General features: G+C 49.4%; 6 protein-coding genes across 6 annotated transcripts; 3 read left to right on the forward strand and 3 right to left on the reverse strand.

Moving 5' to 3' along the window:
- Positions 1 to 177: 177 nt before the first annotated feature.
- Positions 178 to 751, forward strand: CNBA4570 (hypothetical protein; the record flags this gene model as incomplete). Its single annotated transcript, XM_772895.1, has 2 exons — positions 178 to 396; positions 464 to 751. The coding sequence occupies 2 exons, from the start codon at positions 178 to 180 to the stop codon at positions 749 to 751; spliced, it is 507 nt and encodes a 168-aa protein (XP_777988.1).
- A 387-nt stretch (positions 752 to 1,138) lies between these two features.
- CNBA4580 (hypothetical protein) lies at positions 1,139 to 2,986 on the forward strand (the record flags this gene model as incomplete). The annotated part of the gene is made up of 5 exons (XM_772896.1): positions 1,139 to 1,750; positions 1,839 to 1,993; positions 2,071 to 2,489; positions 2,604 to 2,715; positions 2,827 to 2,986. 5 exons carry the CDS (start codon positions 1,139 to 1,141, stop codon positions 2,984 to 2,986), a joined length of 1,458 nt encoding a protein of 485 aa, XP_777989.1.
- Positions 2,987 to 3,242: 256 nt separating this feature from the next.
- On the reverse strand, positions 3,243 to 5,843 carry CNBA4590 (hypothetical protein; the record flags this gene model as incomplete). Its single annotated transcript, XM_772897.1, has 4 exons — positions 3,243 to 3,967; positions 4,025 to 4,452; positions 4,502 to 5,452; positions 5,500 to 5,843. The coding sequence occupies 4 exons, from the start codon at positions 5,841 to 5,843 to the stop codon at positions 3,243 to 3,245; spliced, it is 2,448 nt and encodes an 815-aa protein (XP_777990.1).
- Positions 5,844 to 7,641: 1,798 nt separating this feature from the next.
- CNBA4600 (hypothetical protein) lies at positions 7,642 to 10,226 on the forward strand (the record flags this gene model as incomplete). The annotated part of the gene is made up of 6 exons (XM_772898.1): positions 7,642 to 7,795; positions 7,873 to 7,973; positions 8,035 to 8,127; positions 8,175 to 8,383; positions 8,449 to 8,980; positions 9,030 to 10,226. 6 exons carry the CDS (start codon positions 7,642 to 7,644, stop codon positions 10,224 to 10,226), a joined length of 2,286 nt encoding a protein of 761 aa, XP_777991.1.
- Positions 10,227 to 10,780: 554 nt separating this feature from the next.
- On the reverse strand, positions 10,781 to 12,106 carry CNBA4610 (hypothetical protein; the record flags this gene model as incomplete). Its single annotated transcript, XM_772899.1, has 7 exons — positions 10,781 to 10,837; positions 10,915 to 11,058; positions 11,141 to 11,440; positions 11,498 to 11,653; positions 11,686 to 11,776; positions 11,830 to 11,955; positions 12,006 to 12,106. The coding sequence occupies 7 exons, from the start codon at positions 12,104 to 12,106 to the stop codon at positions 10,781 to 10,783; spliced, it is 975 nt and encodes a 324-aa protein (XP_777992.1).
- Positions 12,107 to 12,663: 557 nt separating this feature from the next.
- CNBA4620 (hypothetical protein) lies at positions 12,664 to 13,100 on the reverse strand (the record flags this gene model as incomplete). The annotated part of the gene is made up of 2 exons (XM_772900.1): positions 12,664 to 12,893; positions 12,947 to 13,100. The coding sequence occupies 2 exons, from the start codon at positions 13,098 to 13,100 to the stop codon at positions 12,664 to 12,666; spliced, it is 384 nt and encodes a 127-aa protein (XP_777993.1).
- Between the last annotated feature and the right edge of the window lie 2,732 nt (positions 13,101 to 15,832).

A 15,832-nucleotide genomic window follows, 5' to 3' on the forward strand; every position in this document is an offset into this window, starting at 1 on the left:
CGGTGGAGGCCACTTTTTTGTGGTGGTGCCCTGCTTCAAGAGACCACGCGGGACCCACGTGGCCTTCTCTTTTTTCTTTATTTTCTGCCTGCATACTTTTGCGTCTTCTGCGTTTATCGTCTTTCCGATCCGAGTCCAGTCTCCCCCGCCTCCTCCCTCCCTTCGCCCGCCAGAAACATGTCGCAGCCTTCCCAGCAGGCGCTCCTCGCCGCCCTCGCCGCCCAGTCGTCACGCCCGCGACCGGCCACCGTCCCGTACGCTGCGCTCGGACCCTCCCAGCTCAAGTCGGAGGCTACGAGCGGCAACTCGCGCAAGCTGCACTGTCCGAGGGATGGCTGTGGGAGCGTCCTTCTCCAGCCCGGCGTAGGCGTGTGGGCGGACTTGCAGGCCTCCGTGGTATGTAGCTCCCCGCGAGACAGTCGCCCGGCAAATGCACACGTCACTGATACTGGGGACGTTGCAGCTCCCCGATGACCCGTCGTCTCCCTTCCCGGCGCCTGCAGCTCCCCATGCAGTGTGGCACGTAGCATCCGGCCCCTTTGCATTTGACAATATCGGATTCAGCCGGCCAGACGCCTCGACTACTTTGCCTCCTCACACACCGTCCGGCTCTGCACAGGGGGCGGACAAAGGCAAGGTCAAGTGGTTGATCTGTGCAGATTGTGATCTTGGGCCGTTGGGATGGACTTATGAGGGTGAACGAGATGCATGGCTGGCTGTCGAGAGGGTCAGCTATGGGGAGAGCAAGTGAATGGGTTTAACAGATTCAAGGTGACGACGGACATTAATTAGGATGTTATGGCTAGAGTGTTGTACGGTACATGTATATTATATGTATGGCTCAGTAGATCCTTGCGCTTTAACTGCCAGTCCATGCTCTTTGTCATAACACTCACACAGTGCCCCTGTCGTCGTTGTTGCTGGACCCGTTCTTGCCGCCGTCACCACTGCTTTCATCATCATCATCTCGTCGCATCATCTGCCACATCACGACTTTCAACTTGCGGACTGATCGATTATTTGACGTGACGAAGAGCGCAACCGCGACCCTCTCTCTCCTTCTTTGTCCAGTTGTATATCGTAACCTTCCCACATATAAGCTCTCCATACTAGAACCGTCAACAGCCTTCAACTCAAAATGGACGATCCCTGGGCTGACGCACCTGCATCTCCGCTACCAAAAAGCGAGCACCGTTTCGGCAACGTCAATATCAACGACAATGAAAATGCCAACGCCTTTAGTAACTACTCTCTCCCCAAATCACCTTCAGCGAATGGACCAGAGAAGGTGCAAGAAGAGCAAACAGAAGAGAAGACAAAAGTAGAGACAGAGACGGAGCCATCACGAGAGGAGATCAATGGAGCGAGCGAGTCTGATGACGAGGCGCAGGTTGCGCAAGTCCAGTCTAGCCCGGCTCAGGAGTCGCATCAGTGGCTCTCACCGCAAGTCGAAGCTTCGGATCAAGAGGAAAAAGCGGAAAGAGAGGAGAGTGAGGAGAGGGAAGAAGATGGGGAAGAGGAGCAGGACGATTTCGACGATTTCAATAGTTTTGATGGCCCCAGATCATCGTCTTTCCCGACACCTAATCCCGACAAGGGCGCGATGCCAGGCGAGGGCGGAGATATTGACGATGGATTTGGAGATTTTGCAGATTTTGAGAAAGGGGAATTTGATGAGCCCGTCGGTGCTGAAGCCGGGATTGGTGGGAATGGGTTGGTAGAGGAGCCTGAACCGATCAAAGAACGATGGGTATGTCCACCGGTCATCTTTTGACTTTTTACTCTACAAAATGGACGAATGTCGGCTGACTCCCATATCTTCTTGGCTGGCTCCACAGCACGCCCTCGAACTTCGTCCACCTCCTCCTAAATCCGAGATCGCCAACCAGCTTTCCTCAATCTTGTCTCCCTTATTCCTCCACCAGGATTCATTGAGTAATGAACCCATCAGAATGGTAGGTGGATTGAAGCAAGTGTTGGTATCCCAATCTTCGTACGTCCTAAATCATTGTACCATTTTTCTTCTCTGATGTATTCGTGCTGATGGACATTATCAATACCAATCCAAAGACGAGATGCTTACGCCCAACTTACCACACCACCAATAACCAAACCACTCGACTGGACACGTTCCCGCGTCAGGAGGGAACATCTCATCTCAATGGGTGTACCCGTCAACCTGGATGAAGTCGACTCGCATCGGCTCTCTGCCCTTCCTCCTCTACGGATCGTCACCTCTTCCGGTTCTGGATCCTCCCGGCCACAGCCGAGAAGGGCGGAGACATTTGACGCGTATACAGGAGTGAAATACACGAGCGATCAGAAAGGAAAAGGGCGAGATACAGATGGGTCAATGTCGGCAGGGCCTGGGGTGGGTGTCGGGTATATGGAGCGGGATATGAATGGAGAAGAAACAGGCAAATACGGGTTGGGAGAAAAGCCAGAGATGGATACCCTTCGAGCTGAGGAACTTTGTGGACTTGAAGAAGGTTCGTTCTCTGCTGTCTATCCCTCCTCTTAGATTTTTCGTGCAACAGAGCTGACTCTCACATTGCCTCATTGGCCGCAAATAAAAACAGACGCGCTCTCCATTTTACCCATAGCGTCATTGCGGAAGCTCCAGTCAGATTTGGTGGAAAATACCTCGCAAGTATCAGCAACGCTTGCGTGGATGTTGCAGCTCAAAGATGCGCAATTACACGATAGTGCGACATAGTACGTGTTCCCCCCTTCCTTTCTTAATCGTTTGTCATTTACCTTATAAACCACGGCTGATCAACTTCCTTCCATTTCACGTCATTGATTTTCACTTTCTAAAAACAACAGCAATGGTATGATATCGTCTCTCATAGCCAACGCCGCCCGTGTAAAAGCTTCCGAGAACACTGGAGGCGGAGGTGTGTTCAGACGAGGGTCCAGCAAGCGGCCGCAAAGTGTTAGCGGGGGGATGACTCCTAAACGGACAGGCAGTCCGGGAGTTTGGTAATAAGATTCCATTCTTTATGCAAATGACAGCATCATTAGCAATTAGCAGACGCTCTCATTTGACGTATTTTATCCATGAAGATGGCGTAACAACGGCCTTTGAAGTCGGCGAAACGTCATGTTTGTTCATAAGCCGGCTATAGCTGTCATTGTGTATTAACAACCTTGGATGATCTTCGTAAATAAATTTGTAAGGGCACGAGAACGATACTTTCACACAAAATGGTCTCTACCGTCACGCAAACGAAACCTCACTCTCACTCGGCTTTGATGATTCTCGCAATCTCCTTCGCACCTTCCTCTCCGCCATTCCAAAAAGTGCTGACGGGCTCTTTACCCAATATCTTGCCCAGTCCACCATTCTGATCGGTCTCGTCTCCATACCTAAATTCTGGCTCCGGTGTTCGGGCTGAAATTGATTTGGAAGGCGAATTTACCACCCCTGACGTAGAGGGAGAACTAGAACCCGCCCTCATCCTCTGCACTTCTCTTTCCTCCTCGCTACCCCTCCACCAAACCCTTTCTACAATGCCCTCCACCACCCACTTTAATACTATATACCCATGACTCGCGCCCAGGGCCCATAGACCCAAGGTAGCGAGCTGGGGATACCATTCTTGAAGGGAAGAAGAAGAGTGATACGCCGAAACGATGTGCGATAATGACGGAGATCCAGGAGTGGGGAAATTGGGGTTGGGCGATTGGGAGTGGAGGTCAGGGGAAGCAGGGGACGGGCGGAAGAGATAAATGAGAGTAGCGTTGGTGATAGCCCCGATCCAGGAGATAATGCTTAGCGTTTCCAACCATGATCCGATAGTCTCCACACGATCCCCCACGGGGCGACGAACGTGTTTACAAATCTTGAGGGCATCGCTTCGAAGTTCAATATAGTTGTTGATTAGCGCGAAGACGGGTGCAAGTGGCCATACAAGGGACCAAATGACGACATAGCCGAACTGAGTGACCATTTCTGCATAGTCGGCTAATTGTCTGGTTAGCGTACCGTATGTACTGATAGATGAAACAAAAGTGGGCGTACTGAAAGTGTCATACTCGGGCAAAGCCAGTTCCCTTTCCACTTTGTTAAGGAAACGCTTCTCAATCTCCTCTTCAGTCGTGGGAACCTTTTCAGATTCTCCATGACCGTTAGTCTTCTTCAGAGCTTCCTTGATCGTTGTTTTGCCAGCACGCCAATCATGGATGAATCGCATAATAAACGGCATGCCCAGTTCAAGGAAGGCACCAGAGACTTGATTGGTGACAGTGTACGTGAAGAGCTGGGACTTGAGACGACCTCCGTTGATGGCGTGTTTCTCAGCGCTGATGCTGGCAGGGGCCGAGGAAGTAGGAGAAGTGACGGAAGAGGTAGTAGAGTTGACTCTTCGAGAGCCTGGAACGGGAAGTCGGCCCATGAGATGGGTCTGCACATGGGTCATGATGAAGGATCCAAAGGGAATGTAAATGTAGCTGCTGACATTAAACGGCCTGACTGACATGATATGAGAAAAGGGCTTACGCAGAGAGAAATAGACCGAGGTAGGCGACAATGGCGTTCATTGCAAAAGTTTTAGCTGTAAGACTTTTTTCTTCTCCGACAGGTGTCGGGTGGTCTTCCCATTTGACCATGAACTTGGCGAGCAATTGATAGGCACCCACAATGGAGGGAACGATGAGGACGAAAAGGCCAGTGGGGATGAGTGGCACGATCTGTTTACCCGGCCCGTCGTAGAGCTCAGATACAAATGCCTCTAGCACAAAGAGCCCCATCAATACCACACCTAAGCCTACACCACAAGCAGCAATGACAGGTATAGAAGCTGCCACTTTGCTGTCTCTCTTCAGTTCACTCCCTGCTTGAACTGCATCGACAGTTTCGACATCTTGTTGAGCGGTTGTCTTGTCCAGGCCCAGGCTAGCTACGTATTCAGGTCGGAGTCGGCCAAAGGCTACGTTTTCGCAACCATAGGTACCCCACTTGACTGCAAACTTGCGCTGTTTGACCCGCCAGATGGCGATGAAGATAGTCGAGTACAAGCTAAGACAGAGAGCATACAAGGGAGGATAAGAGTCGGCGGGGGTGAAAAAGTAAAACAGGACTGAGACAACAGTGATGGGGAAAAGAGAAAGTGTGTAAGTTGTAAGAAAATCAAAGTAGAGATGAACAGGAGGCGGTTGCTGGTCTCCAAGCCCCCCTCTCTTGCGAGTATCCTCATCAAGGCCCTTGGTCAAGCCAACTTGCCAGTCTCCTCCAGTCGTCCACTTTTCGACCCAAGCCTTGTCTGCGGCCTCATCGTGGAGAGCCGAAATACTTTTGACACGAGACCATTTACCTCGACCAGGGGTTATTCCCAGACCGCCCTGAAGCTTGGGAGCAGTGAGAGTGTTGTAGATCAGACGCAGTCGTGTAGCTGGAGCAGGTGGAAAGGCGGATGGCGCTGTAAGCAGGTTGTGGGATGCATCAAGACGTCTACTAGAATTAGTCTAGGGTATAGATATTATCCGCCAAGAGCTCACCTTTCCTCCTCCACAAGCTGCTCGACCCTCTCTTCGCTCGCACCCACAAAGATCCAGACCTCCTCTTGTCCTTTATTCCCTCTACCAGCTTTCGATGCTAGTCGGAACCCAGATCCTTCAAGTTCTCGCAACAGGTAAACGTATCCCTCTTTGATTTCCGCTTCAGCCTTGGGCCTGTTCTTGAGATCCTTTTTGGAGAGAGCAATGGAGTAAGGAACCACCAGGTCGACGTTATAAGGGTTGTCGTTGATGGGACCTAAGGACCGAGGTGACGATGACATTGTGGGCGCCGAGAGTACGGGTGGCCCCGGGGCAGTCGGAGATGCCGGCACTTGGGACGGCATGGTCAGCGGAAGAGTGAGCGGGATTGAACCGATGGTTTAACACAGGCTCGATGTCTTGGGAAATTGGGATGTCTTCATATGTATTTTTGTCGTGTGGCTGCGCCTGCGGACTGGGAATTAAACCGCCAATATCATTTCGGCTCAGCTTATGACGCAATAAAAGGCACGAAGCTCCATGACACGCGTTACGTTTTACGAGCAACGAACGACAGTACGAGGTCAAGGACGGAATCCTTCTGTTTCTTGTTATTCCTTCTTATGGAATTGATTTATGCGCCAGACAGGGGTCGATCGCGCTACTGAACATTTATGGCCATGATAAGTGGCATCAAGAAACTATCATTTGTCGTAACTTCATCTGACTCTGATAACGAATAGAAACGATCATTGACGCGTGATGGCTATTATGTAATATTGATCGTCATGTTGAAGTTCGTAGAATCGTAGAACACCCGTATATAGGTGTTGTTTCTACATGAGGTAAGATTCTTTATTTAGAAGTAAAGATTCCACAGCATCCACTATGTACTGGGGATAGTTTAAAAAAATATGAAAAAGGATAATAATCTCATCTTGTAAGTTTTTTCATAACTCATCCGCTTAATAACAACAACTACTACGTCTGCAATCTGCACATGCAAGCCTTATCTGGGGGGTCCGCTATAAGATATTGACCTTCCCAGGATAAGCGGAACTGATACAGTCGTCTTCCTCAGATCCGGAACCTTCAAATCCGGACATTGGGCAGATCCGGAACCCTTCTGGGTGCATTCAGGTTGTCTGCCACCGTACAGACAGTTGAGATCCGGACATTTGGGCAGATCCGGATCCGGAACCTCTTGGGGGGCCAACTTCCGGATCTCAAGTCCATAGGTTTTTGGAAGGCCCATAGAGTCACCGGGAGCTTATTATTAATAAGCGCGCAACTGAGTTCCTCTGAAGGTCGGAATGCATTCTATAAAATAATTTCTGACGCGTAGCTGTCTGCCGTCCCATCTGTCTACAGTTTCTATAATCATCTTCTAATAACTGGCATGCACACTGAGTGAGTCTGACCCGTCTGACCATAGATATGTTGTGACGCAACCAGTAAAAGCCCAATTACGTAATTAAATTATCGTTGTCCCGATCCAACCTCCTCGAGAACCGGAGAATCGAGATCCGGAACCCCCAAACCGTTGCACGGTGATGTTCCGGATCTGAGGAAGACGACTGTACTTACAACGGATTCCTAGAGGCGATGAACCTGTAAGCGAGTTCTTTTTTTCCATGCATCTCGTTCATCACCAATCTCCCGATGCTTTGCTTTCCTTGACGCGGCTGACTTTGCATACGCATTGCGCGGGATCAAATGGGAGTAAAGCGCCACTGTCCTCTCTGCGCACGGTTCCTCTTCGTTAGCTCGGGCCAAGTCCAGTCATCCAGCCACGCGCATCGCACCTCGTTTTCCCTTTCATCCTCTCCTACGTACTCTTTTATTTCCTATCCTTTTCCATTCTCTTCATCTCCCACCCGACACCGCCTCCCCGTCCTGCTGGGACATTCCCAGCACTCCTTCCACGACTAGTCCACCACTCTATCATCCATCGACATACGCCATCCCAGACCCGAACAGTGCAAAAATCACATACCCACGTCCCACGTAGAGGAGCACTCTGCTGTCGTCCCTACTCCTTGGTAATTCGTCTTCTCCATCTTAATGCTCATATCCACACTGTCGTGTGAGAATTGAGAAGATTATTGGATATTGCTTTCAGACAAAAAGGTGCCTCTGGATAATCTTATCAACGTCGGCAAGATGCCATCGACTCCAACCCGTGCATTCCCCAACGAAGTCGCTGTCTTCTCTAACTATCTTGTATTTACAACCCTTACGCTCAAAGAAGTTCAGGCGCATGCGAAGACACCATATGGTCATCCGGGAAACAAACGGGCTTGTTCACTGTTCACTTGTGAGTCTTGTTCCTGAGATCGGTTGGTTCCTGCATGGTCCTTGAGCGCCACAAGAGTTTTCATTGACCAAGTTCAGTGGACGACGATATGCGCTATACGAGTTTCGCAATGGACCACGGGCCATTGAACCTTGCGTTTACGTTTCATGCCTGCATACGTATCCATGAGAAACTGGAGGTTGGTTGTCCCATTTTCGCGGTCAAGGACGAGCATTGACGCGCATTTTTGTTATGAATAGAAGGCGAGAGAACGGGGAAAACCTGTTTGTCTTTATACAACAACAGAGCCAAAGATGAAGTCCAATATGATCCTCATTGCGGCTCTCTATTCTGTAAGTCGAATATTCTTGATTGAACGGTGATTTAACGTGAAAACTAGTTGATTGTCGACAAACAACCCCCCTGGAATGCTTTTCGTCCCATTGCGCAATTCGAAATCATGCCCTTCCGAGACGCCGGCAGTGGTCCAATGGATTACGGTTTGACCGTGCAAGATATCCTGTATGGTGTGGAAAAGGCGATTGGAAATGGGTTGTTAGATCTTTCTTCATTTGATGCGGATGAGTATCAATATTATGAAATGGTAGAGTGAGTTCTCCTTCGTCGGCTGGTGGCAATGCCATTATAGGGAAGAAGGATGCTGATGAGAATAGAAACGGAGACCTAAACATCCTTGGCCCGTTTATCCCATTTGCATCCCCGACAGAAAACAGTTGGATCGAAGGAGTCTTGCAATCTCCATCAAACGGACATATCATTCACACTCCCGTCAAATCCAAGACCATTTCTCACCAACTCCGCTGTGTTCTGGATATTTTTCAACGCGAAAACGTCGGCCTCGTCGCCCGGCTCAACGACGAGCTCTATGATCGCCGCCATTTCCTTGACATGGGCATAGAACACATTGAAATGTTCTTTGACGATGGCACCAACCCGCCCGACGACATTGTTCGCGAATTTATCCGACTCGCTGAATACACAATTGAGCACAAACGGCAAAAAGTTGCTGTGCACTGTAAAGCCGGTTTGGGAAGGACAGGTGTTCTGATTGGAGCGTATTTGGTATACAAGTACCAGTTTACGGCGCAAGAGGCAATCGGGTTCATGAGGATTGTGAGACCCGGGATGGTCGTTGGGCCGCAACAACAATATATGGTGTTGAATCAGCTCAAGTGGGTTGGATGGGTAAGTGTAAGAGTATGACGTGAAATGGCGCGTACTAATCTTTTGGTAGGCCGCCAGGGATCAGGCTCTGAGGGAAATTGCACATGCCTCGTGTGTGGAAAGCAACCCGTCGATGTCACCGCCAGTGGAGATTGTCATAAACCCACATGCTGGCCAAGATATCGAAACCCCAACTCGTATTCGACCAATCACTCGCTCTTCTAAACTCCGTCCCCGGCGGTCCCACTCGTCCAGCAGTCTTGTTACAACCTCCCCCCGTCGTGGTGGGGATGCCGTTGGTCAGCCTAGAAAGCCTCGACAGCTTGTTGAATCGACTACAGAAACAGAACAGGAAGAGCTTAGGAGTTCTCAATCCCGTCTTCCGCCCAGCAGTCCACCTGTCGTCGCAGAAGTACCTGCTGACCAAAAGGAAAATGAATTCAACCCCAGCACCGTCTCGTCTCTTGGTTCCATACGGGGGACAAAACGTTCTGCCGCCCGGCCCTCATCCGGATACGAACACCCCAACTCTCTTCCTCGAGTTTCGCTTAATGTTCCGCCCTCGAATCTTACGCGGGCCAACTCCAATGTCAGCATTGGTTCAGAAGGATCCGTGGATGAAAGGGCGCCCAAGAGAAGGACGGGATCATCTCCCGAGGTGGAGGGAAGTGGCGCTATCGTATCTCCGGTCTCCGAACCCATGGTGACCGAGCAGGTTGAGACACCTGTTCGATTAACAGTCACCAAAAAGCTCCGTCTCCACATCCACTCCTCTCCGCCTACTTCTCCTCCTGCGTCTACGCCTTGTGTTCCCCGGGCTACTCCACCCAGCGTCAACCTTGCTGCTTCGACAGAGGCACCATCTACGCCCACCCGAGTTCCGACTCGTGCGATTCACGAGGACATGAGTGTTACAGCCTCTGTGAGGCGTACAATGCCTGCTAAAAAGAGCTTTTTGCCTGTCCGAAAAAGTGTCGAATCAAAATCATCACCTGTGCGAGCTACAACCAATCCAGCAACTGCCCAGTCTCCTTCACTCTCTACCCGCAATAGCGGCAGGATCGCCAACACTCTGAACAAATACGAAGGCATTGCTGTCAACTCTAACGGCAACGCCAAGAACGTCAGGACCGCTACCCCGGCTTCAAAAAAGTTGGGACGTGGGGTGATGAAGAAGGGTGTGTTGACACCGCCCAGGATCACGGAGATGTGGGGACAGTTGAGTCGGATCGGGAGTTCGCCCCCTGCCGACAAGGAAAAGCAATAGGCGTGTAAGTAGAGTCTTTGTTTGATTTCAATGGGGGCAAAAGTGCTGACGATGGTAGGCTGGATCAGCGCTGAGCGCCAAGTAACGGTCCTTTTTCCTATTTGCTCCTGTATAGATACATTATGATCCCTTTACGATACATGTTCTTTACGATTTACGAACTTTCTCTTCTAGATACAATCTGTTTATCCAGTCAATTCAATGTCGCTCTTTATTGGGAACGTACAGCTCCCGAACTGGGTTTTATCCGCTTGGAGTCATCGCCAACTTTTGATGGATTTGGCATTCATCCACCACATTCCTGTCTCTCCTCTATACTGGGTAGTAAACTGTGTGTATAGGCATGTAACTCGAAATTTGAAACTGTAAAACGTAACGCGGGTGTTTGAGGAATAGTTGATTCTTGATCAAAGCTCGCTGCTGGTTTGTGCGGGCTGGGTGGATGATGGAGATGAGCCAGAGGATGGATGCTGGATGTGAAATCGTAAACTGCAACTTTTATTCTTACATGGTGTGCATGATCGGCCTAGCCCAACGACTCGCGCTCTTTTCGTTCACCACAACTTGTCCATCATCTTCAAACTTAACTCTACGCCCAAGAACGTTGCAGCCTATAGATGAACATTCAGTATCAGTTTCCCGCCGTCCTTGGCCCCGGCCAAGCTATTGGACTGTCCAGACGACTCACGTTTGCGGGAACAGCTCTTGCCATGGCGGGTCCGAAACCCTTCCAGAGAGCGGTCACACCATCTTGAGCGATAAGCTTTCGGGCACAGTCCATGAAGCCGGTATATGTCCCCTGTGGCGCACTCTGGAGACGAGATTTGATGGTCTAGAGAGAGAGAGAGAGAAAAGTGATGAATGAGCCGATCGACGAAAGCAGGGATGAAGAAAAAAAAAAAAAAAAAACTCACATCGGGAGGGATACCCAGAGACCACATGGCGATACCCGCACCTGCACCTGCGGTCATGATTGCCGGTACACTCAAAGGCGGTGCCGGGGCCTTGGTCCCATCGGGCAAGGTGTCGGGGGCGGCGGACAAGATCTTTTTGAGGGACTCGTACGTGGCAAAGTAGGCAGCGCTCCCCGGACCGTCGCGGGCAAGGGTAGCGAATGTCCCTCGGAAGAGGGAACGGATACCACCCTCGGCGTAAAGTTTGGTGACGACGTCAAAAACACCATTGTAAGCCTGGGCTCCACTTTGGCCTTGTACCTGGATTTGAAATGTCAGAGGGATATACAGTAAAAGAAGAAGAAAAAGGAGACATACTTGGAGGAGAACTTTGACTCGCTCGGCGGGGGCGGCGACGAGGGTGGCTGGGAGAGCGCTGAAAGCACCGGCAAAGGCAAGTTCAGATATGGAGAGTGCTTGCTCGGTTCTGTCGGGGCTGAAAGAGTACACCAATCTCTTGCCGAGGTCGTAACCCTGTACGGCGTTTATCAATAAGAATCCCACACGTTGTCAAGCAAATAAGAATGACTTGCCCAGAAAGAGATGGCGAAGATGGGGGTGACGCCTAATATGGGAGGGGTTACTCCTCGGTACATTCTGGTCGGTTGTTAGCATTTCGGCTGACTGATATGCACCAAGTAAACACGTACCCTCGAAAGCCATCCGCCTTGACGGTCTTCTTCACGACATCAATGGCACCTGTGTAGACGCCAGGAGGTGCTGTTTGGAGACGCGTCTTTGTCAAGTCAAAGGGATGGCCGACCAAGACACAGGAGCTGGCTTCTGGTTAGTTGCAGAGCAAGTGCATGGGTATAGAGGCACCCACATGCCACCAAATCCACCGGAAAGGAAAGACTTGACGGGGTCGACGGTTTGCTTTCCAGCGTTTCTGGAGACGGCTTCGATCTCAGAGGCGTCGTCGGACATGGCTGCTGGCTACGATCTGCGGTACTGCTATAGCGTCTAGATATCTATTGGAGCTCCGCTTATGGGCTGGGATGAGCTGGTATATATATGCTGTCGAGCTGCGAGGGGAAAATAATGGATTCCGTAGGACGGGATTGGAGGTGGACGGCTTTAGTGCACCGGCCGGCTATGGAGTGGCCGGCACTGTGGGAAAGGGTCGCCTGACTCTTCCGCGGCAGACGGCGTGGAAGGCCTGCCACCTGGCATGACGAAAATTTCAGAGCACGCCTATGATTCTGCCGCGGCAGGGCGCGGCACGCCGCCTGCCGACGGGCTGTAACTGGGGCGGCGCAGACCACACCCCTGTATAGTTATAAGTATGCCTCTAAAAAATGTAAAAATGGTTCCGTTAATATGGCTAAGAAGCGTGCTCATTATGGGATTAGTTTTACTAATCGTCGATTAGATGTTGTGTTTTATTACTCTTGCATGGAGTAGAATCCAATGCATAGACTACCACCGCTGGATAGTACTGGCTTGGGGCTACATGTAGATATAATTATCATCAAGGTCGAAAGTCATGCATATGGACTTGTAGTATATGGCCTTTTACTATGGAGCATAGCTAGTACGTAGGTAGTGGTCCGCTTGCCGGCGGTGAGCCCCGCTGCCGGCCGAATGATAATTTTAATGTTTATTTCCATGTAAGGAATGAGGGGGATAAGGCCTCCTCCTCCAACACTGCCAATGAAGTAAGAGAGGCCGATAGTAAGGGCAGAAATATATAGTCGAGAAACGGGGACTTCCTCTGAAGTAGTCGTTAGCAGCAATTCTGCGACCGGAAACGGAATAGTAACTTACCCATGCCTTCACCAAACTTGAGCAAGAATACAGTCATGCCCATCTCTTCATTGCCAGACATTCCACCATCCTCCTCTTCGACCTTCTTCGGTCTCCAGTTAAGCAATGCCCACTTCTTATTTTCACTCTCAGATACGACGTTGGCGCCTGGCATAACACCCTCAGATCCCTCAGCACCTGAAGAAATTTATATTTATCCCTCATGCCATTAGCTAAGTACGTTACCACAACACCAAGCCCGACTAAACATCTACCATCATGTGTCCGAAATGTAATGTGAAGAACGGGGAGTAGGATATGACGTTAAAGGTATCTATCTCAGAGGTTGCGATTGATATAAACGTCTACTGTGGACAAGGCGGAGAGATATGGTCCTAATAGGATCGGAGGTCATTAATCTCGTTCATAAAGACAGCTCGACAACACAAGCTGATACACCCAAGCGAGCGTCTCCTGCTTCACCTCGTCGAGCGAGTTTACTTTACGAATGAACAGTTTGCCAGAAAACGTAAATGAAATTAGAAGCTTCAACATACCCATCGATAATAGTCACCAATCTCGAAGATACGGCATAAAACATCAATCCATTCGATAATGAATGTTCTAACTCATCTTTGTTCTAACTCATCTTCCTCTTCCGGAGAGTTGCCTGTCCTGAGAGGCAATGAAAACCCCGTCGGTCTTGGGCAATTCTGATAGACTAATGAAGAAAGGTGTCTGGTTGATCAAATATATCGAGCGCCTAATACAAAGAGTCTATAGCTATGGTCAGTCAAAGAATACATAAGGAGAAACTTAGAGGTCTTTCACATTCATGATTCGTACAGCGTAGGGCAGGGGACAGATAGGACAGCTGTTCATCACCTCCACGCTGAAACTGTGGAATTCCACCATGCTCATCATCTCGCAAAAATCTGGAGGTTGCTGTTGATAGATATTTTCACCCAATGAAAGGCGCAAGGAAGCAACCGCCCACCATAACCGCCGAAAGTAAAAAGCCAACAGCTTATCAGTCAAGTCGAACAAGGATGATGTTGAACGGGGGCATGAAGGTAGCTTCAACAGTGAGACAGTATGCCGTCGAAGAGTTCGAGAATCACAGTTCGTTTGATGAGGAAGGAGGAAAGGGGATTTAAACGGCGGATCGAGGGCTCTGCATCACCATCTTTCTATAATGTCATCAACTCTCGAATTTATCAACTGCATTGTATAATGAATTGTCAAATTGTAGAGATTTTTACATGAGTGGTAAAAGCAGCAAGGACATAGTTTTCGTTCGGTGCGAAGGAGGCAGCGCTGTATGCCAGTACCTGGAATGTTGCACCAGCTGTATTTGCTTTCATCATCAGAGAACGTAAGCCCCGTTGACGATACAGTTCTGTTGACATCAGCACAAATGGGGAGTAGCAACGTAGCTCTCAACCGCATTCGCCAAGTAAAAAGGTGTGTTCATCTAGGTTTGAGAGCTCCGTCCAGAGCTCAAGTAGTAAATGTACAGCAGGACGACTTGCTATAGCTTGCTGATGGACATTCGTTAGAGCATCCAAGGAGTAAAAAGTATTCGTAATGGAGTGTTTACCAGTTGACTACCACATGACTGCCTATGGTTCCGAGTCAGCTACAAAGCCCTCTACAATACTTTACCTGATGGCTGCCTCTTCGCACTTTTGGTGTATTGGGCCAATGTCTTGACTGAGTTCCGATGAAGTGATAAGTAGACGTCAAGAGAATACAAAAAAATACTATGGCTCAGAAATTCTGACGGAAGAAGTATAGTCTAATAGCTGAAAGTGACGGCTGAGAAGTATAGAAGGAGATTAAAAGAAAGACAGTAAGACAGCGGGACGTGCAGTGATAAATAAACATTATTTATTATTATCATTCGGCCGGCAGCGGGGCTCACCGCCGGCAAGCGGACCATTACCTACGTACTAGCTACTAGAGCTATGCTCCATAGTAAAAGGTCATATACTACAAGGTCCATATGCATGACTTTCGACCTTGATGATAATTATATGTACATGTAGCCCCAAGTCAGTACTATCCAGCGGTGGTACTCTATGCATTGGATTCTACTCCATGCAAGAGTAATAAAACACAACATCTAATCGACGATTAGTAAAACTAATCCCATAATGAGCACGCTTCTTAGCCATATTAACGGAACCATTTTTACATTTTTTAGAAGCATACTTATAACTATACAGGGGTGGCAGACCATCTGATTTTTGTTTGGTTCATGCGGGTGACATACCGGACCACGTCTGATTCCTCGTCTGAAACCCACCGTTTCATGCCTCAGTACGAATTCCGAGCACCAAACGATTCTCCTCAAATTCTTTTAAGTTCCACATACTTCTATCTCTGTTTCACCCCTCAAGTCACATCACAATCCTGATAAAATATCTGACCAACAAGCTCAGCTCCCAGCGTCTCTCCAGACTGATATCCGTGTATGTCGACGAGAGGAAATCTCGTACTGTACATGACTTTGCTGACTTGGCGGGGTGGCGATAGGCTAGTGTATCTACTCAACTTCACTGTCTCGCCCTTTCTCTGAAGCTAAAATCATGGCTCCTTCAGGCTTCTTGAGCTCCTTTCGGTGAGTAGGGGTCCCAATTACCATCACCTCGCGAAGCTAGCATGCAGCACGAAGACCTGCTCACATCTTTCCCATAGTCGGCCTTATAAGCCTTATTCAAGAGATGGGCCCATTGAGGCTCAATCTATAAGTGAAGGGATGAATATTGTGAGTACATTAGACGAGAGGCTAAGTCGGGATATCTGTCTGACATAGCATCAATCGGTGTAGCCTTTCAAAGCTCTAGTCCGCTGCCGATGTCCCCTCTGTCCTATCGCTGGCAAAGTATGCAGTACCGAACATGG

Source organism: Cryptococcus neoformans, chromosome 1 (genome assembly GCF_000149385.1).
Source record: "Cryptococcus neoformans var. neoformans B-3501A chromosome 1, whole genome shotgun sequence".
Taxonomy (NCBI): Eukaryota; Fungi; Basidiomycota; class Tremellomycetes; order Tremellales; family Cryptococcaceae; genus Cryptococcus; species Cryptococcus deneoformans.